General features: G+C 45.9%; 2 protein-coding genes across 2 annotated transcripts; both read right to left on the reverse strand.

The window, feature by feature from the left end:
* Positions 1–13,661: 13,661 nt before the first annotated feature.
* On the reverse strand, positions 13,662–17,575 carry LOC136470443 (uncharacterized). Its single transcript, XM_066468293.1, has 2 exons — positions 15,876–17,575; positions 13,662–13,702 (listed from the first exon to the last, which is right to left on the reverse strand). The coding sequence occupies exons 1-2, from the start codon at positions 17,401–17,403 to the stop codon at positions 13,662–13,664; spliced, it is 1,569 nt and encodes a 522-aa protein (XP_066324390.1). The 5' UTR covers positions 17,404–17,575.
* A 296-nt stretch (positions 17,576–17,871) lies between these two features.
* On the reverse strand, positions 17,872–19,912 carry LOC136470452 (vegetative cell wall protein gp1-like). Its single transcript, XM_066468298.1, has 3 exons — positions 19,899–19,912; positions 18,444–19,138; positions 17,872–17,999 (listed from the first exon to the last, which is right to left on the reverse strand). Exons 1-3 carry the CDS (start codon positions 19,910–19,912, stop codon positions 17,872–17,874), a joined length of 837 nt encoding a protein of 278 aa, XP_066324395.1.
* Positions 19,913–20,925: the final 1,013 nt, after the last annotated feature.

The raw sequence follows: 20,925 nt of genomic DNA on the forward strand, positions 1-20,925 counted from the left end.
AATAAGTTGCACCAGCATTCTTCAATCCAAAAGTCATCACAACCCATTCAAATAAGCCGATTGCATCGGGGCACCAAAATGTTGTTTTTGCTATGTCTTCTTCAGCCATAAAAATTTGATTATAACCTACATTACCATCCATAAAACTAATTACCTTGTGCCCGGCTGCTGCATCTACCAACATATCGGCTATTGGCATCGGATAACCATCCATCAGTGTAGCTTTGTTCAAATATTTGAAATCAATACAGACTCTCAACATCCCATTTTTCTTATACACATGAACTACACTCGATATCCATTCTACATATCGGCAAGGTCGGATAAATTTCGCTTCTAGTAGTCTTTTAGTATCCATATTAATATCTTCAAAAATATTTGGATTAAATCTCCTTAGAGCTTATTTAAATGGTTGATATCTAGGTTTGATTGGCAACCGATGTTCAACAATTGATCGATCTAAACCAAGCATTTCATAATATTCCCAAGCAAAATAATCTTTAAATTCCTTTAATAAATCTATCAATCCTTGTTTATACTCAAGATCTGACTTAACACTTACATACGTTGGCCTAGGCCTATCTTCAGGACTAATTTCTATTTCTTCTAACTCATCGACCAATGTAAAGACATGTCCTAGTTTACCATCTGTACCATATATTGGATTATCCATTAAAACAAACTTTCAGAGCTGATTGCTCGGATTGGATGTTGGCCTCCATCATTGATTCTAATGAAGCCTCCTTCCCATTGTTTGCCAGAAAAACACTCAAAATCTTCTAGTTCCCAATACATTGGATCAACTGTTGCTATACTCACAGAATTATCAGCGTGAACTAGCTCAACATTGTCTCCATGCCACTAAATCAAGCATTGATGCATAGTCGATGGTACACAACAATTGGCATGAATCCAATCACGACCAAGGAGTAAACTATATGAACCCTTTCCATCAATGACAAACAATATAGTGAGCAAAGTCTTGCTTCCAATTGTCTATTCAACATTTATTGCCACCTGGTCTTGGACGCATTACCCCCAAAATCCTTAAGCATCATGTCAATCTCAATCAGATCTTCTGGTTCTTTACCAAGCTTGCGAAAAGTAGTATAAGGCATTAGATTAACAAAGGCACCTCCATCAACCAACATTTTACTCATCGACTTCCCATCGACAAAACCTTTCACATATAAAGCCTTCAAATGCCGATGCTTAACTGGTCTATCAAATATAGCATGTTGTATCAATGTCAACCGGGTTGTCATCTCTTCATGCTCTAACTCATCAAAATTTGAATAGACTTCTTGATCTGCTGGAGCTTTAAATTCAGATGATAAAAGAAAAGTCATTTGAATATTAGCCGATGGTTGACCCTTATCGGTTGTTTGTTTAGCACGCCACACTTATGGTTTACCAGATTTCTGAGTCTGTTCTAATTCTCTGCTCCTTAGGCATTGTACTCTTCTCTTCTGACTTCTTATTAAACCTCCTGGACACCACTGTCCTTTCTGCCAAACATACTCTTCATCATCTTCTTCTTCATAATCGGCCTAGCTCTGATCAACAACCCGCTTTCCAAGCCGATCATGAACGCTTCTATTTTTAAAGCGACGATCCATATCATTACGTTGATATTCAATTCGATCATGGATAGACCGGCTGTTGACTTAAGATTGCCTAAACTCCTAATACTATTCACTATATTCTAGGCAATTATTTCTAGTAGGCAATCTCAAACCTTCATTCCAATAATGTCTGAAGAAAAGGCAATTCCAATGTGACTCAGCTTGTTCTCTTTCATATCTCTCTTCTTCTTGTTGTTGACATTGATATTCCTTTTCTTCTAACCAGCGCTGATAATCTTTCTCCTTCTACCCTTGCCATTTATTCAATAGAATTCAAGATGTAACACGTGATCTCATCACACCATCTCTCGATGTTTCTTCCTGCTCATATTGGCTCTTTTGTTGGTCACGACGTCTTTTAATTTCTCTATATTCATCAGCCGATATTTGCATCTTTGGATCAACTGTTCGAGTTTCTCTTGCTCTAGCTAATGTCAAAACTTTAGTTTTCCCTTTGAACAACTTAGCATCAACCATGTTCTAATCCTTTGGAAAAGGATTATCATCAACTTTCATTTTTCGAGCTTTATCAAATTTAAGCTTTCCTTGTTAAATAGTCCTTTGAATAAGCTACCGAAAAATCCTGCAATCATTAGTAGTATGAGAAGTAGTGTTATGGTACTTGCAGAACTTCTTATTCTTCAACTAATCGGGAGGTAATATAACATGATTGGCAGACAGTTTAATCTATCCCTTCTCAAGCAAGAAATCAAAAAGTTTGTCTGCTTTCATAACATCAAAATCATAACTTTCTTCAACTTCTTTTCCCCAAGAATTTGGAACAATTACTATATTTTTACCCTAATTCCATTCAGCTGTGGCAATTTCCTCTTCATCATTATCATCGACTAAATATGGATTATAAGCTTCAGCGATTGCAACATTCTTTTGGAATCGGGTATCTCTGCGCATATTCTAGCACTGGCTATTAAGTGCTGCCACCCATTGAGCCAATTGACCTAAATTGTCAAATTCTTGCCCAAGCAACTTTTCTCTCCATGTTGGCAACATTCCTTGAACGGCTAACGCAGCTAGCTTATCATCAGTCAAATTCACCGAAAAGCATAAGTTCCTTGTTTCTCAGAACCTCTGAAAGAACTCAGCACCCGATTCATTAGCTCTTTGCTTTATAGTAGTCAAATCTATGATCTTTCTTTCCCCTGTCCTGGTATAGAAATATGTATGAAATTTCTTTTCAAGATCACTCCAATTGGTAATAGAATTAACCGCTAGTGATGAAAACCAAGTGAAAGTTGGTCCTGATAGGGACAAAGAGAAGAAAAGAACTCGATGCGCTTCTTCAACAGAGGCTTCACCCAACTGAGTAAGATATCGACTGACATGTTCTGTTGTACTTGTGCTATCTTGACCAGTGAACTTAGCAAATTCTGGAAGCTTGTAGTTCATAGGAAGGGCCACCAAATCATACCTCTTTGGATATGGACGTTTGTATAAAAAGGTCTGCCCTTTTGGTTTTAAACCAAACTAATTTTTCATCATTTTGGTTACTCTGAGCAACAATTCATCAGCATTTGAATTTGGATTTCTTAGCAATTGCTGACCCATCTACAGATTGAAATTCTGAGTGCCTTGATACCCAAGATTTGGAATCATATTGAGGGTATTATAATCTGAACCATAATGATATCCTTAAGGAATATCTATATGTCGAGCCCCTTACTAATTTACTATTTGAAATCTCTGATTGAAAACATTAGAAAATGTATCTCTACAAATCCTTCGAACCGATGGTGCTATTTTTTGAGCCGATAGTGGTATTTGGGCTGATGTACTAAAATTAACCCTCTAATTTTGAACTTGCCATGCCGGCTATTGCACATGCTGCACTAATGATCCAGGGTTATTTTGCATTTGATTAGTAGTAGCACCCTAAATTTGCTCAGATAGATTCTGAATTGCCTGGGCATCATCACTCTTAGCTAGCACTGCTTCTTGATGGCTAGTACCAGCTTGATTAGTCTCCTGAGTCAACGGATGTGGAATATTGTAATAAGATGGTCCAACCTGATCAAGTGGAAATCCATGAAATACCTCCTTCATGGTATTATGGAACATATTCAAGAAAGATGTATTATGATTCATCATTGCATCATGAACAGATTTGTTGACAGCTTCTACAAAGAAACGTCTATCATCGGCTTCGTTTGTATCTGACTGTCCATGCATCAAAACTCTCGGCAGTGGATATTTCTGAACAACTTTATTATCATGTGTTTTGGTGTATGACAACAAGCACTTGCTCTAAAACTCCTCTATAGCCATACCAATGACATCTTTATCCTCATCAGGTAAGTCTTCATAAGGTACCTAAACATGAATCCTACTCAAATACGACTCATTACAATTCTTGAAATAAAAGAAAACTTCCTAACTTAAAAATAACTTGGACCCTAATTTTTCTTATTTGTAGAGTCCGACACATCTTTCTGGCGCCATTCAAGCATAGCCCATTGAGGCTGTCTGCTGACATCATCCATAAAATAGCCGATTCTGACATCGCATCTAAATCAGCTGATACCGATTCACATCTAATCGATTCCTTGATGACACAATCCTAGAAGCTTCAAGTTCCCACGTTCTTCTTCTCAAATTTTGGTGTAAACATTGAGAAAGTCATAACAATTGTAACTAGCATATAAAAATAATACAGAAACAAAAGAGAGAGAGGTACAAAGTTTATACGAACCACACTCTTGACAAGATCGGAAATCCAAGCGAAGTCCTGCTTGCCAATTTGTCGCACCCAATTTTGCATAGCACAACCAAGTACTCATATATGTGCGCCCAGGATGTCCAAACACACACATATATCACAAATTGTAATAGTATCAAAGTAAAGTACTTATTACATCGCATATCTCATCATAAAGTAAATACAGAGTTTGCTCAAAGGCAATATTATTACAAACACAACGGAATAACTAGCCCAACTGCCACAGGGACTCCAACTGGTGAACGTCTCCCTAGTAGTCCTGGACATCCTCCGAAAACTCTTCATATCCATTATTTGTTACCCATCCGGGATTTTCATTGGATGTAAAGCAAGTGTAAGCTCACCATGCTTAGCAAGTATATCAAAGGGATCTATGAGGCTCAAAAAGGCTTGACACTGTTTGACTGCGGTTCGCAATTTTAATTGATCCAATTTTAGCATCCTGAATCACTACTTTAATGAACAGTCCCAATTCCCAAGTGATATTAAAGTATCATCAAGTTTATCTCAATTCCCAACCATCCGTCATCCACAGTAACCACTAATCTCGAAGGATCCAGACCGCTCGTATCCGTGAGCATGGCTGTTATAACAGGTTAATTATTTCTGCAGAAATAGTACAACTTTACCCACCAAGCTGTGATTCCCAATGTCGGGGTTCACGAGACCCACTACACCTCTTCCCAGGAAGTGTGCCAGAGTTTCACTATGAAACCCTTAGCTAGTTATACTAACAGGTCATAGCTACAAAGGAATGGCACACGTGGGCATCGTAGCACGGTGCACACCCTAACAGAAAAAGGAAAGATACCCTCTTACCCCTTACTGGAGCTACAGATGAGCTAGTACAATCTAGTTAACAGGTTAAAGTCAGAGCCATGTGACAGTCGGGATTGTACGGTCCCTCCTGGGTTGTCGCTTCAGGATTAAGTCCTTATAAAGAGGCACTAGAGTACTCAACCCTGTACTCCAACCCCCTATCTGTTGCTAAAAAGCTCCATTTTATTACATTGTATATAGCATTTAATTATGTTTAACAATTATTTCATGTTAAGTGCTGCAGCATCTATCCAAAATGCCTACCCAAAAACCTTAGGTATCAAGGATATGTGGTACAAGTAATCATATAGGCAAAGTCCTTAAAGGCATTTCAAATTAAACACATGCATGAATATGTATGGTAATAGTTCATAGGTAACAAGGGGCCTTTGGTACACTTGCCTTCCTCAAAGTCATCCTAGGAGTACTGCTGATCCTGCTGGGGGTCCTCAGTCACCTCAAATGGCACACTCTCTAATCGTGATCCAATCATCAATCAAGCATCATACCAATCATTACATGCATACAAGATAGACTTCCATTAGAACAGTACACCAAACAGTGAAAACATAAGTTGAAAAGCTTATAAATCTATTCTACGCATTGCTACGAACACGTGAGCGAAAGAATCACTCAAATCGGACTTAAAACGTGAAAGTTATGCATGAAATAAGATGTAATGGCATTTCTATAAATAAACTGAACCTATTTTTTAATTAAAACAATTAAAAATATAAATACTCACGGTTATAGGACTGCGGGCATTAAATCTGGAAAGTACAGGATCTAAAGCGAATAAAAACAGGACTGAATAGAAACTCTTGAACTGATGAGTACCGCGGGTTGATTCTGAGAAAACAGGGGGGTTTCTGCAAAATGTGCGCGGCTGACCGCGGTTTGATTGCGGCTGCTGACTCATCCGACATGTGGCGGCTAGGGATTGGTGCGGTGTGCCACGCGGGGTGGGTGCGCGCTGATGTGGTCAGGTGGACTGGGTCCATGGCTTGCTGTGGACCGGCCACTTAACAGCGAAGGGGTACAAAATCTTGATCGCACATTCAAGATCCAACGGTGCTGCTTACGACGGGACATGGGATCACCGGCGACGATGGCTCCCACGGCGGCGCCATGGCCGCGTGACTGGAGATCGTCGGTATGGCGTTCTAGGGCACAAAATCATGAATGGAAGGCACGGGGAGAGTCGGGAGCTCACCACGAGTCTGATGAGGGTGTTCTCGGTGTTCGGGACGGTCTTTAGGGGCTTGGTCGACGGCGGCGGAGATCTAGAGAGAGAAGTACACGTGGGTGAGGTTCAATCCGAGGAATTCGTGACCAAATCGACGAGATGGAGGTACCTACGGGCGTGGGTGGTCACGGCGGAGCTTCGAGTGGCGTCGGCGTCGAGCTCCGAGGCGTGGGCGAGGGAAAGCTACGCCGGCGGTGGTTCTCGACTGCGAGCAGAGGATGGGAGAGGAGGCGGGGCTTGGCTCGGAGTTTTATAGGCCGGATGGTGAGCGGGATTAGGAAGGGGAGCAAGCGGGATTGGCCGCTTTCCTTCTGTGGGCGATGGCGATGGGTTTTTCCCGCGTGGCCGCGCCATCGACGGTGACTGGAGAAAGGAAGGTGTCGGGCGAAGAAAGGAAATGCGGGGAAGAAGAAAGGAAAGAAGAAAAGGACGCTAACAGGTGGGGCCGGAGCGCAGTGAGAGAGAAAAAGAGAAAGGGCGAGCGGCCCGTGCGCTGGCGTGCGGGGCAGGCCACCGAGTTGGGCTGGTGCGCCTGGTTGGGCTGCGCGTGGTAGCAGGCCAGTGCGGGCAGGTGCCGGGGCAGGCTGCCAAGTGAGCTTGGCGCGAGGTAGGCCAGGTGCCGGGAAAAAGAAAGGGCCGCGCGTGGTGCAATGGAAAGGAGGAAGGGGAGGCGCGGCTGGGCCGCCAGCGGGCCAGCGCGGGAAGGGAAGAAAAGGGCCGATTCCTGGAGTTGGGCCAGAATGGAAGAAGTTGAATTTTTCAAAATCAAATCATTTTCCAAATCTATCTTCTCTATTTTCATTTCTAAGCCAAATTCAAATGGGATTTGAATTCAACTTCAATTCATCTAACCCTACACTCAATCAAAACCATATGCTCCGGCATGAATGCAACAACCATTGTTTCTAATCCTTATTGTGTATTTTATTTATCCAATATTTATTATTTGGCCTAAGTTAGAAATATCTAGAAAATGTAATAAAGGTTAAGAATAAATTGCTAATTTGTAGTAGAATTTTTGGGTGTTACACCTCACTCTAGATCTTTCCTAGCTAGCTATGCTATGGAGGAGGAGGAGCTCTGAGGAGATTAGAGTTTCCGTCTTCTCAAATGACTTGATGACTTATGATTCCTGGGGGAGGCAGGGGCTAGATTATATAGCCCTGAGGGTCTAACATGAGCTCTTGGATCAACCCGACTTAAGCACTCTGCTTCGGTGACGTGGCTTCGGAACCCTTCTAGAGTCTTCCCACGTAAGTACCGTGGTGAAACTCCGTATTTTCCTTTGACGATTAGGTCCTCCTTGACGGTTTTTTTATTAAACCCTGCTGGAAACAAAGATTCATCAAAACTTGTAGAATTTATTAGTTTAAACCCCTAAATCTTAATTGGTGATTATATTTATGCCCTTATGCATGTTTAATTGACGGTTTATATTGGTTGTTAACTACCGTCAACAGTGGCCCAGCCGGGATGACCACGGCTAGCACAGGCGCATGGTGACCGCACACACAGACCGAGCAGATGATGTGCATGAATTTTAAAACATCAATAACAACCGGACTATGGAAGTTGAGACCAAACCACCTTCACTATGCTAAAGCGGGCATATCAGACTACCAGTATGAGCTAAAATATGGCACCACTGCCTAGCTAAATTGCACGAAATTAATTCGCCAATATAGCGTCGTCACCCTGTTTTCAAACTTGAAACTCTTTTAAGTCTTGAGCTGGATTCAATTTCAGGTTCCATTTTTAGACCATTAGAAATACTAGCTAGCAATGCTCTTTTTCTACAGCAAGAGTTGCATTGTCATCTATAAAGTTTGTACTTCAAACCTTATTTAGGTGTCACACACATGTTCTATAATACTTTTATTTAATAAAAATTGGTTTTTAACCCTACTTGATATACATGAGCTATTGAATCAACTTTCATTTAATATTTTTATTAGTCATTTTAGGTTATAAGAAATTGATCTACACACTTTATTACATGTTTTATCACATAAACATGATGTTTATAATATGATTTAGTGGTTTATTTAGTGTGCAACACCCAGGTCGCGACACATACATGCAGCTGTTCGGCGGTGTGCGTGCTGGAACGTGAGGTATTCGGGCGTGCGAGTCTGACGTGGAATTGCGGAAGCCTCCAGGCTTCAGCATGCTCGGTGCGGCGTGTCCATGGCCTGCCTACGACATTGCTCTGTCTGGCCTATGAGTCATGCGCAGACATGCACAGGCTACGGCGTTCGGTCTGTGCGGGCGGCGGCCACATGCTCTTCGTAATGGAGCTTAGGGCGCGTTTAGTTCCTAAAATTTTTTTTTTGTGTTTGGCTACTGTTTGGCTATTGTAGTACTTTTGTTTGTATTTGGTAATCAATATTTAATTATGGACTAATTAGGTTCGAAAGTTTCGTCTCGCGATTTCTCACCTAACTGTGCAATTAGTTTTTTTCGTCTATATTAAGTACTCCATGTATGTGCCGCAAGATTCGATGTAATACTTTAGGGTGAAAATTTTTAGGAACTAAACATGCCTTTAGTGCCTCGATCAGCGCATGATGTTGCTGACGTGCAAGCCAGGAACAAAAAAAAACTTCGTGTTCTTTCCTTTTTTATTTTATTAACTCAAAATTCAGCTCTTCTGGATGCAATCACGCAGCATGCACGTAGTTGCCTATGTACTTCCGATAGAAATTCTTATGCACACGTCATGTATAGTAATTGCGACAAAAAAAAACATAATTGCCCAACTCGATGGTAAGACAAACGCAATTTGATCTGCAAGATCAGTATTGGCGGCATGTATCTGTGAGATGCGATTATTTCATACCTTGCAGGATGTCAATTTGATCTACTCAGATGCTGCATAGGGCAGTGGTTAGTAAATACATATAACGTAGGGCGTTTGGCACTGTTGTAGAACTGTCTGCTTAACGACGACGGTGTATGTCGATGTAGTTCATATCGACAGCAAGTAGAGGTAGCAGATCCGTTCCGCTAACAACGTCGGAAATGTCGACGTCGTGGAAGTAGTCGCCGAAAGATGTCGTCACAAGCATCGGCGTCGAAGATCGGCGGCAGCTTCAACAGCGATGTCGATGTAGAGCTTATCGTGCTGATAACGTGTTGTAAAACATATTGCCAGCGGTTAGGACCTTCCCCTCTCCGTCTCTCATGATCAACATAGTAGATGAAAGTAGAATACATAGACATAAGAGATAGGGAGACTATTCTTTATTTCTCTCAATATTGGTGATTACAACATAGAGCTCACATATTCAGTATAATCAGTAGCCAGCTACAAAATAAGTTATTCTGTAGCCACCTCCATTTACGATAATTTTATATACTAATTCACGATAATATAAATACATATTACGATAGTTGGGTTACTATAACACATGGGGATATTTACCATAACGTTATAGTAAACCACTTAGTAAGAAGTTACTATAATCTCATAAATTAACATAGTAATTACCATAACTCAAAGTAGCCAGCTACAGAGCTGGCTACAAAATAACTTATTCTGTAGCCACTTTAAGTTACGGTAATTACTATGTTAATTTACGAGATTACAGTAACTCCTTACTAAGTGGTTTACTATAATGTTATGGTAAATATCCTCATGTGTTATAATAACTCAACTATCGTAAATATGTATTGACATTATCGTAAATTAGTATATAAAATTATCGTAAATAAAGGTGGCTACAGAATAACTTATTTTTGTAGCTAGCTACTGAATATATATATATATATATATATATATATATATATATATATATATATATATATATATATATATATATATATATATATATATATATATATATATATGTCAATGTCTAAGAGTTTGATAAGAACCCACATACAAACGGACTAAAATTAAGATTACTCCTTTATCTTTCCTTCTACGGGGTGTTCGGCTAATCACATTCCAGCTTATTTCAGCTTATTCACTTTCACAAAATATTATTGAATCAGCCACAATACTATTGAATCAGCCACAACTGGAACAGAACACTCACTACTGGAGGTCGCGGCTTTGCCGAGTGTTTTTACACTCGGCAAAGAGCCCTTTGCACTCGGCAAAGGCTTTGCCGAGTGTAGCACTCGGCAAAGTCCGCTCGGCAAATTTTTTCTCGGCAAAGGGTCTTTGCCGAGTGCTTTTTATCGGGGCACTCGGCAAAATAAAAAACAATTTTACCGAGTGCTTGGGGCGGCACTCGGCAAAATATTTTCGGCCGTTCCACTTTGACCGTTAACGGTTGTTTTGCCGAGGGGCTGACCCAGCACTCGGCAAAAAAAAAATTTATTTTTTTTAAAAATTACTTTGCCGAGTGCCCAAGTCTAGGCACTCGGCAAAGTTTTTTAATTACTTTTTTAAAAATTACTTTGCCGAGTGCCCCTGTTAAGGCACTCGGCAAATTTTTTTTATTTTTTTTAAAAAAATACTTTGCCGAGTGCCCCAGCCCAGGCACTCGGCAAAGAATTTCTGGATTTTTTTTAAAAAATACTTTGCCGAGTGCCCCTACCCGGGCACTCGGCAAAGTTTTTTTTTTATTTTTTTAAAAAATTACTTTGCCGAGTGCCCCAGCCCAGGCACTCGGCAAAGAATTTCTGGATTTTTTTTAAAAAATACTTTGCCGAGTGCCCCTGCCCGGGCACTCGGCAAAGAATTTCTGGAATTTTTTTGGAAAAAACTTTGCCGAGTGCCTTGTCCATGGCACTCGGCAAAGACCCCAAGAATTGTAATTTTTTTTTTACATTCCATTGTAACAGACAATATATATATATATATACATCAATCATCACATCTATATCACCAACATGCATTATATATCACAAGCACACGCATATTTATTAATCCATCACAAATTCACCAAAGTTCAACATCACAAGTTTATTATTACAAGTTCGACATCACAAAGTTCAACATCTCTACTGCGGCGACGGAAACTGCAGGTGTGGCCCCCTGGACAGCGGTGAAGGACCGGACTGCGGCGAAGGGTTGACGTGATCAGCCGTCGGTGACACGCTAGCGGAATTGTTTGAACCCGCCGACGGAGGCTGCACAAAAGAGAAGAGATTGCATGTGTTAGACTAAAAATTGAAAATTTCGGCAGCACCTCCCCTACACGGGGAGGTTTCCAACCTGCAAGAAACAACGGCACGAAGGCCGACAATCACAACGGCACGAAGGCCGACAATCCCAACGGCACGAAGGCCGAAAATCACAATGGCACGAAGGCCGACAATCCCAACGGCACGAACGCATTAAACTTCCATACTCACAGGAGTGAAGTGTCGAACCGGAGCTGGAGCTGGCAACTGCACTTGGACACCCGATGCTTGCCCGATGGTTTGCATGATCTGATACATGTCCGCCATCTGCTTCTTCGTGGCCTCCAGCTCTGCGGTCAGGTGCGCTTGCGTCTCCCTTGTCTCTGCCAGCTCGGCCTGCAGTGTTTCAATCACATGTTTCAGTATTGCAAATCTGATCAATGTGTGTAACGTTCAATGTACGGCGAGTGAAACCAGAATTACCTGAAGTTCGTCGACCCGCGACAGTGTTGGAGTAGGCCGTGCACGTATGGGAAGGCTTCTGGCCGTGCTCCGTGCCGTCACGTCGGAGAGAGAGGGTGCAGAGCTCGAGGAGTCGGCGCCGTCTGCAATCCACAACCGCCCGTGCTTCCTGCCTTGCCCCAGCCTCACGATCACCTCTATCTCAAGGGGCTCAGTGCTCAGATTGTGATCTGAGCCACGGAGCGCCCTAACCGCCTTCGTGTAGTCTCTGACCTTAGCGTGGACGCTCGGGTCAGAGTAAGCCTGGACAGGGGCATCCGGGTTGAAGACGACACCAGATTTCACTTGGCCCATGTGGGACACAGCCCATGCCCCAAACTCCGACACCGGCACGTCCGGGTGTGCCACCTCCTGCGAGAAAGACGGCAAGATGATTAGAAATCAGGCAAAATTGAGCGTTAGAATAGATAAATGACATCTCGTACAAGTGCCCGCTTGAATGCGGGGAGGTTGCGGCTGCCTTGGTGGTGAGTTGGAGCGGTCCTCAGTGCCCGCTTCCGCTTGCCTTGCTCGTGCTTTGCGATGTACGCCGGGTCAAGGTACCTGTCCATGATCCTCGACCATGCCGATCTATGCGACATGCACCACGAGGCCGGCACCTACACATCATCAAGTGTTTGACATATAAGAAGATCAATTCTAGACCTACTAAATCTCAAAATGAATTAATATTATTCACCTACCTGAAGGTACTGCTCCTTGGTCAGCGCCACATTTCTTGCGCCGGTTTTGTTGAGGGGCTCTTTCTTGATGGACCTGTAGTAGTCGACGTGGGCCTGGAGTCATGCCTCGTGAATCATGTCGCCGACGTACTTCTTACAGGCTCTGTGTGCCGTCTGATCCGCCAGGGTCTCTCTACCTTCTTCGGCCTTGAAGTACCTCTACATACAAACACGATGTATCCATTCATTATTTCAATAAAAGACTTAAGCAATAGAGGAGATGTATTGAGCTATGTTGTGAGACACTTACCCAAAAGTCCGCCAAAACCCGCTCCTGCTTGTTGTCCTGCTCGTCATCCGAGCCGAGCTTGTACCTGTCCCACGACCAGGCCGGCTCCCACCTCCCCTCTTTCAAGTCCACAAGGCCGGGGAAGTGTTTCCTGCACAGACATCCCAGGACGGTAGCGGGGGTGCGTGGGGGGTCAAGAGCACCCGACAGAACTAGCCAGCCCCTGCACAAGTGATTACGAAAAATTATCAGTTTCTCTTTTGATTTTCAATGTATCATATGAAGTACTAGTGATAACATCTATAGTTACTTACCTTCTTCTCACAGGACGAACCATAGGGCGTCGGTCAGGAAGCGGAATCGGAGGAAGGCTTGTGGGACCTCGCAGGTAGGGAGCCGAGAAAGCAGAACTATCCTCCGTCTGCTGAGTCCCCTCGTCCCCCGACGGAGTGTCGGTGGTCGTGCCCGTGGCCGCCACGTGCTCCTCCGGGGTAGGAGACGGGTCCTCCGGCTGGTCGAGAGCCGGGGGAGGAGGCGGGTCCCTCCTAGGGCGACCCCGACCCCTCCCCCTCCCCCTCCCCCTCCCCCTCCCCGTGCTGGGGCGACCCGGGCCTGCTCTCGCCGCTGGGGGCGAAGACGTCCCCTCGCCTCCATCAGGAGGGCGTAGCCTCTGGTACACCGAGAGCACCTACCTCGGTGAACGGTTGCCCACCATCTTTGTTCTGTCACCTGCAATGTACAAAGAATGAACAACAAGCGTTAGTACATACATGTCAAATAGTTCAAAATGAATAAGCATAACAAAATTTAATAAAAAAACATAGTATTACATGGTTTAGGAATAATCTTCATGATTGGGGTCATAGGTCTCATCATCACTGTCAAAATTGTCCAAATGGGCAAAACTATTCAAAGGTTCTGTGTCTTCTTCATTGTCTTTGCCTAAATGGAATCGCTCAAGCATTTGAATATCCTTCGGATTTAGCACTACATCTCCAGGGTCCTCGTCATCAACCGTTTCATTGTCTACTTCCATTGCGGTCGTCACATCGGGTAAGACTATCTCAAAGCTCCCTTGTAGCTCATCTGCTTGATAGAACTCTCCATCATATATGTTTGTGTCGAAGGTGTAATCTTCATCGTTTGGAACAGGTAGTTTACCGTGCGAAGATACCTGGTGCACAATAGACCAACCCTTAAGATGGTCTTTGTCTTGGCACGCGTATGGCGTATGATACACCTGCACGGCCTGTTGAGCCACAATATAGACATCTTTTCCTTTATAGACGGAATCATGCCTAATCTCGACTAGCCCAAGATGAGGGGTCCGTCTCGTTCGTGCAGGATCAAACTAGTGGCACTTGAATATGACAGGAGTAAGAGGTACCCGACCCTCATATTCAAGTTCATAGATCTCCTCAATTATTCCGTAGTATTCGACGTCATTAGTGCCCGGCGTAAAAACTTGGCTGTTGGTGGTTTTCCGACCGGGCCGAGTCTGCTCGTGTCTTGACGTGTGGAAGCGATATCCGTTCACATCATAACCGGTATATGACTTCACCCTTAACTTGAAGCCGTTTGCAACCTGTCTCAACTCGTCACTCATGGACACATTGGTTTGCGCCTGCAAGCTCAAGCATGATACATCATTATACTATTGGAACGTACAAGCTAGTAAGGAATATCGACGAACGTACGACCTTTTGTTTGAACCAAGAAATAAAATCAGGCCTCCCAGCTCCCGCACCCTCTGAAAGAAGGGTATCATGTTCGTGCGAGGTAGGATCCCTTGATTGATGCCACTCTTGACGAACAAATTCCCTGTACCAAAGAGAATCAATGGGGTTCGATACAGAACAGTGATGTCGTATTGAAACAAGTTCATTGAGAACTTACTTAATGAATGGCGCAACCTCGACAAGGTTGGTGAACACATATAGCGTGATTCTACGCCACTCTTCTGGATCCAATCTCTTGGGGGTCGATCCACTTGCGCTGCCTAGTTGGCATTTGAAAAGGCTGAGGGTCGATTCAACTTCGCCAGCATTGTAACGAGGGGGTGGATTATGCTTGCTAGGAAGGTTCGGCTTGTAGTAGGATGTCGTGAAGTTTGCAACCTCCTCCCGAATGCTTGCCTCTGCAATGGAAGCCTCAATTCTGGCTTTATTTGTACATTTCTTGCGAAGAGTCTTTAGACATCGCTCGATTGGATAGCACCAACGGGCCTGCACGGGCCCCCCCAACCGTGCCTCGGTCGGGAGGTGCACAATTAGATGCTGCATCGGCAAGAAGAAGCCGGGTGGAAAGATCTTCTCAAGCTCACAGACCAACTCAGGTGCCATAGTTTCCAATTCTGTAATGATGGTCGAAGATAGCTCCTTGGCACAAAGCTGGCGAAAGAAGTAGCTCAACTTTGCCAGCACTAGCCAGACATGCTCAGGGACATAGCCTCGAACCATCGACGGAAGTATGCGCTCAATCCATATGTGGTAGTCATGACTCTTCATCCCGTTGACTCGTAGAGTCTCTAAGTTCACTCCCCTGCTCAGATTCGCTGCATACCCATCAGGGTACATTAAATTCTTGATCCATCGAAGTACTTCCCTCCTTTGATTGATTTTCAAGACATAGGGGGCCCTAGGCCTTCTCCACTGCTTTCCTGTTGCAGGAGGCCGCATCTCTAGGTTTGGCCTATCGCACAACGTCGCCAGGTCCACTCTAGCCTTAGGGTTGTCCTTAGACTTGTCAGTGTCCATGAGCGTTGCCCAAAGTGCCTCGGCGATATTCTTTTCAGTGTGCATGACATCAATGTTATGGGGCAGTAGGAGGTCATCGAAATAGGGGAGCCTCATCAAGCCCGACTTATGAGTCCACATATGTTGCTCACCATATCCCACGAAACCACCATCTTCGTTGGGCATGAGAGCATCTATCTGAGCACGAACCTCCGCCCCAGTCCTCAAGTGCGGTCTAGGGTCCATCGCTTTGACACCTTTCGTAAAGCTCTTGACGTCTTCTCTGAATGGATGGTCAAGAGGGAGGAATTGACGATGTTTGTCGAACGACGAATACTTGCCACCCTTCTTCAACCATATGAACCTCACAGCTTCCTTGCATATTGGGCATGGGAACTTCCCCTGAACACACCAGGCGCACATTAACCCGTACGCCAGGAAGTCGTGCAGGGAGTAGTGGTACCAGACGTGCATTTTGAAGCTAGTCTTCGTAGCTCGGTCGTATGTCCACACCCCTTTGACCCAAGCATCGATCAACTCATCTATCACAGGCTCCATGAAGACACCCATATTACTCCCTGGGTGTCCAGGGATTATCAATGACAGGAACACGGTATGTCGTTGAAAGGAGACACCGGGGGGGAGATTCAGGGGGATGACGAACACGGGCCAACATGTGTATGGTGCAGCCATCATACCATATGGATTGAACCCATCTGTTGCCAGCGCGACACGTACATTACGAGCCTCCTCTGCTTTGAGAGGATGCTGCAAATTGAAGTACTTCCATGCATCAGCATCGGATGGATGTACCATCTTCTCAGGATTGTATCGTGTGCCGTTTTTGTGCCATGTCATCTGTTTCGCGGATTCCTCGGTCATGAATAGCCGTTGGAGCCTCGGCAGGAACGGAAGGTGTCGTAGGACTCTCATGGGGATCTTAAGCTGCCTCCTCTGGCCATCGCCTGAGTCTACCTCCATGTACCTGGAGGATTTACACTTCGGGCAGTACTTTGCATCCGCGTGTTCTTTCCTAAATAGGACGCACCCCTTCGGACACACATGTATCTTGTCATACGGCATCTTAAGTGCAAGAAGAAGCTTCTCTGACTCGTACAAGTTCTTTGGCATAATGTGTGTCTTCGGTAGCATATCGCTCCACACGGCCACCAACTTGTCGAAGCCTTCTCGACTTAGGTTTAACTCGGCCTTCAACCCCATTACACGACCAATGGCGTCCAACTGAGAAACATTAGTATGATCATGAAGGGGTCTCTGTGCCGAGTCCAACATCAGGTAGAAGGCATCTGCGGCAGCCTCCATCTCCTTCTTGTCACGTCCTTCAGCGAACTGAGCTTGGTGCGTGTCATCCAGCATGTCTGCTACCCCGGCATCATCATCGAAAGCCTCGAGCCGTGGTCTCACCACCTCCTCCCTGATACGATCGGCTTCACCATGGTGGATCCACCGGTGGTAGCCCGGAGTAAATCCAAACTTCACAATATGTTTACCCATGGTTAACCTATCTTTCCTTCTTCTGTTGTCACAACCGCTGCACGGACAAACCACTAGAGAATGGCCTCCGGCACTCTCACCAAATGCATGCTGTAAGAATTCTTCGACCTTGACTATAAACAGCAAGTCGTAATCGTGCTCGTCTCTCCGGAGCGTGTACATCCACTCACGGTCCTCCATCCTTTAACAGACGTATCAGCACATATGAGTCACCATCAATTGCATCTACGCGGTGTCCCTACTCTCTAATAGGTGAGGATAGGTCCTAATCCCACCCGTGGATCCGTAGATGAGGTTAGTTTCCATGCTCCGCTCCTATCTGAGACGGAATTTCGGCAGCACCTCCCTGCTGTTCTCCCGATACACGTCCTGCAAGGGAGAGTGTGTATCCGGAGAACAACAGGGGGTGATGCCGAAACACCGTCTCGGACCGGAGCGGACCATGAAAACTAACCCATCTACGCATCCGTGGGCTGTCCAAAAAACGTGGACAATCCGAAACAGAAATGCTCGCAGATATGCAAAGATCTGCATACCTCCAAAGATATCTCTTTCGGACGGGAGACGCCTAACTAGGCTACACCGATCTACGACGACAGACAAGCGGAAAAAGAGATGATTTATACCTAGGGTGTCGGTGAAGTCAGGCTAGCGAGGCAGTGGCGAGTCGAGGCAGTGGCGAGTTGACGCAGTGGCGAGGCGACGTAGTGTAGGCAGACCCGCGACGCCGACAAAAACGATCGGGGACCTCCGGGTCACCTCCGATAGGTCCTGCTCTACGAAAGAAGAAACACGACACTATAAGTTCAAAATTTCGGCAGCACCTCCCTTGCACGGGGAGGTTTCCAAAACCTGCAAAAAAACAACGGCACGAAGGCCGACAATCACAAACGGCACGAAGGCCGATAAGAACAGCGGCACGAAGGCCGACATCACAACGGCACGAAGGCCGACAAACGGAGAAAGGGTGGATATACCTTGCCCACGCTCGTAGGCGGTTCGGTGACGGTAGGGGCGTCGACGGGACGGGCACACGGAGAAGACGGCCGAGGCACCTCCTCCTCCCCTCTACCTCGGCTTCCTCCCCCTCTCCCCTTCTCCTCCTCCTTCCTCTCCTCCTCCTTCTTCCTTTTTCTTCTCTTTTTCCTTCTCCTTTTCTTCCTTTTCCTTTTCTTTCTTTCTCTTCTTTTTTCTTCCTTCTTCTTCCTTCTTCTCCTTACTGCTGCTTCCTCCTCCTTCTTCCAAGCCGGCGGCAAGAGCAGGGGCGCACGGGGCCGGCGCGTGCAGGGGAGGACAGCCGCGCGCGCCGGCGGTGGCAGCACGCGCGGACGGCGGCGGCGGGCAGCGCTGACGGCGGCGGCGCGGCCGGGCTGGGGGGTACTCGGGGGTGGGGGGCGCGCGGTGGCGGGGGCTCGCCGGCGTGGGCGCGCCGGGGAGCCGCGCGGCTGGGCTGGGGGTGCTCGGGGGCGGGGGCGTGCTCTGGCGGGGGCTCGCCGGCGTGGGCGCGCCGGGGAGCCGCGCGGCCGGGCGGCGCGGCTGGGGGGTCCTCGGGGGCGGGGGCGCGCCGGGAAGCCGCGCGGCGGGGCTGGGGGTGCTCGGGGGCGGGGTCGCGCCGGCGTGGGCGCGCCGGGGAGCCGCGCGGCCGGGCTGGGGGGTGCTCGGGGGAGGGGGCACGCGGTGGCGGGGGCTCGCCGGTGGCGCGGCGGAGCGGGCGTCGGGGTGCTCGGGGGCGCGGTCTCGCCGGCGTGGGCGCGCTGGGGAGCCGCGCGGCCGGGCTGGGGGCTGCTCGGGGGCGGGGGCGCGCGGGGGCGGGGGCTCGCCGGCGTGGGCGCGCCGGCGCGGCGGAGCGGCGCGGGCGGCGCTGGCCGGCAGGGGAGGCGCGGCGGGCGTCGGGACAGAGCAGGCGGCTAGGGTACTGGGGGTGGGGGGATTTTGGGCCGGCGTTTTTATTTAAAAAAAAAATTTGCCGAGTGTAAGCCCCTTGAGCACTCGGCAAAAATTTTTTTAATTTTTTAAAACTTATTTTACCGAGTGCCAGCGTCAGGCACTCGGCAAAAAAAATTTTTATTTTCGAAAATCAGCTTTGCCGAGTGCCTTCTGGGCCGGCACTCGGCAAAGCCCACTTTGCCGAGTGCCCCCCATGGCACTCGGCAAAATTTTTTTTTTTTTTTTGATTTTGGGCCCAAATTTTTTTCTGTGGCCTTGTGACAGTATTTAAAACTCTATTTTAAAATTTGGGGCAATTTTGACTTTTTTGATATATTTCATAAGTTTATTTCGTTTCGTCTAATTGTTTGGGATATTTCAAATTTAAACTGCAGGTACATGGAATAATGGACTTTGGTCATCCAAAAATTGATACTCATGATATTTAGGGTATGTTTAGGCCGTATCCAGAAAGTCACATGAAATCTCGAGTATCTCGTTGACGTAACATGTCGAGGTACTTGCCGGAAATGTGATTTTAAATTATATAAAATGCAAACGAAGTCCGAAAATCATGAAACTTGTCGAGGCGTCGTGTTATCACATGTGGAGGCTGTGGTAAAAAATGTTAAAGGTTTCGAGCAAATTGTGACGTCGGATGCCAAAAACCCAGACATCTCCACATGTGAGATGTCTGGGTTTTTGGCATCCGACGTCACAATTTGCTCGAAACCTTTAAAATTTTTTACCACAGCCTCCACATGTGATAACACGACGCCTCGACAAGTTTCATGATTTTCGGACTTCGTTTGCATTTTATATAATTTAAAATCACATTTCCGGCAAGTACCTCGACATGTTACGTCAACGAGATACTCGAGATTTCATGTGACTTTCTGGATACGGCCTAAACATACCCTAAATATCATGAGTATCAATTTTTGGATGACCAAAGTCCATTATTCCATGTACCTGCAGTTTAAATTTGAAATATCCCAAACAATTAGACGAAACGAAATAAACTTATGAAATATATCAAAAAAAGTCAAAATTGCCCCAAATTTTAAAATAGAGTTTTAAATACTGTCACAAGGCCACAGAAAAAAATTTGGGCCCAAAATCAAAAAAAAAAAAATTGCCGAGTGCCATTGGGGGGCACTCGGCAAAGTGGGCTTTGCCGAGTGCCGGCCCAGAAGGCACTCGGCAAAGCTGATTTTCAAAAATAATTTTTTTTTTGCCGAGTGCCTAACGCTGGCACTCGGCAAAATAAGTTTTAAAAAATTAAAAAAAAAAATTTTGCCGAGTGCCTAAGGTTTACACTCGGCAAAATAAGTTTTTAAAAATAATAAAAAAAAAATTTGCCGAGTGCCATCCGTTAGGCACTCGGCAAAGTCTGACGGCAGATGCCCGCCGTCACGGGCCGGCCACCTTTTGCCGAGTGGGACTTTTGCCGAGTGCCGCGGCACTCGGCAAAGCCTAGATTTGCCGAGAGCCAGGCTTTGCCGAGTGCATGGCGCTCGGCAAAGCCACCTTTGCCGAGTGCTTGATTTTGCCGAGTGCGGCACTCGACAAAATTTTTCTTTGCCGAGTGTCCCGATAAAAAGCACTCGGCAAAGTCTCAGCCACTCGGCAAAGTACAGTTTTCCAGTAGTGACTATCCGTATGTTTTACTACACGCTTCACCACTGGAAGGAATTTCAGGCGCCGTACGGGGACTAGCACCAGAGGCTCGAGAAGCCTCCTCGCTTCCTGGACCGGCTGGCCAGTAGACACGTC

This window comes from Miscanthus floridulus, chromosome 1 (assembly GCF_019320115.1).
Source record: "Miscanthus floridulus cultivar M001 chromosome 1, ASM1932011v1, whole genome shotgun sequence".
NCBI lineage: Eukaryota > Viridiplantae > Streptophyta > Magnoliopsida > Poales > Poaceae > Miscanthus > Miscanthus floridulus.

What these genes read in the sequence shown, in the direction of transcription:
- LOC136470443 (XM_066468293.1), bottom strand. Translation starts at nt 17,403, where the DNA reads ATGGAGGACCGTGAGTGGATGTACACGCTCCGGAGAGACGAGCACGAT. An exon ending in CATGCCCAACGAAGATGGTG is followed by an intron (nt 13,703 to 15,875) that starts GTTTCGTGGGAT and finishes TGTACATTGCAG; the next exon opens with GTGACAGAACAAAGATGGTG.
- LOC136470452 (XM_066468298.1), bottom strand. An exon ending in AGAAGGAGGAGGAAGCAGCA is followed by an intron (nt 18,000 to 18,443) that starts GTAAGGAGAAGA and finishes CTTCTTTCGTAG; the next exon opens with AGCAGGACCTATCGGAGGTG.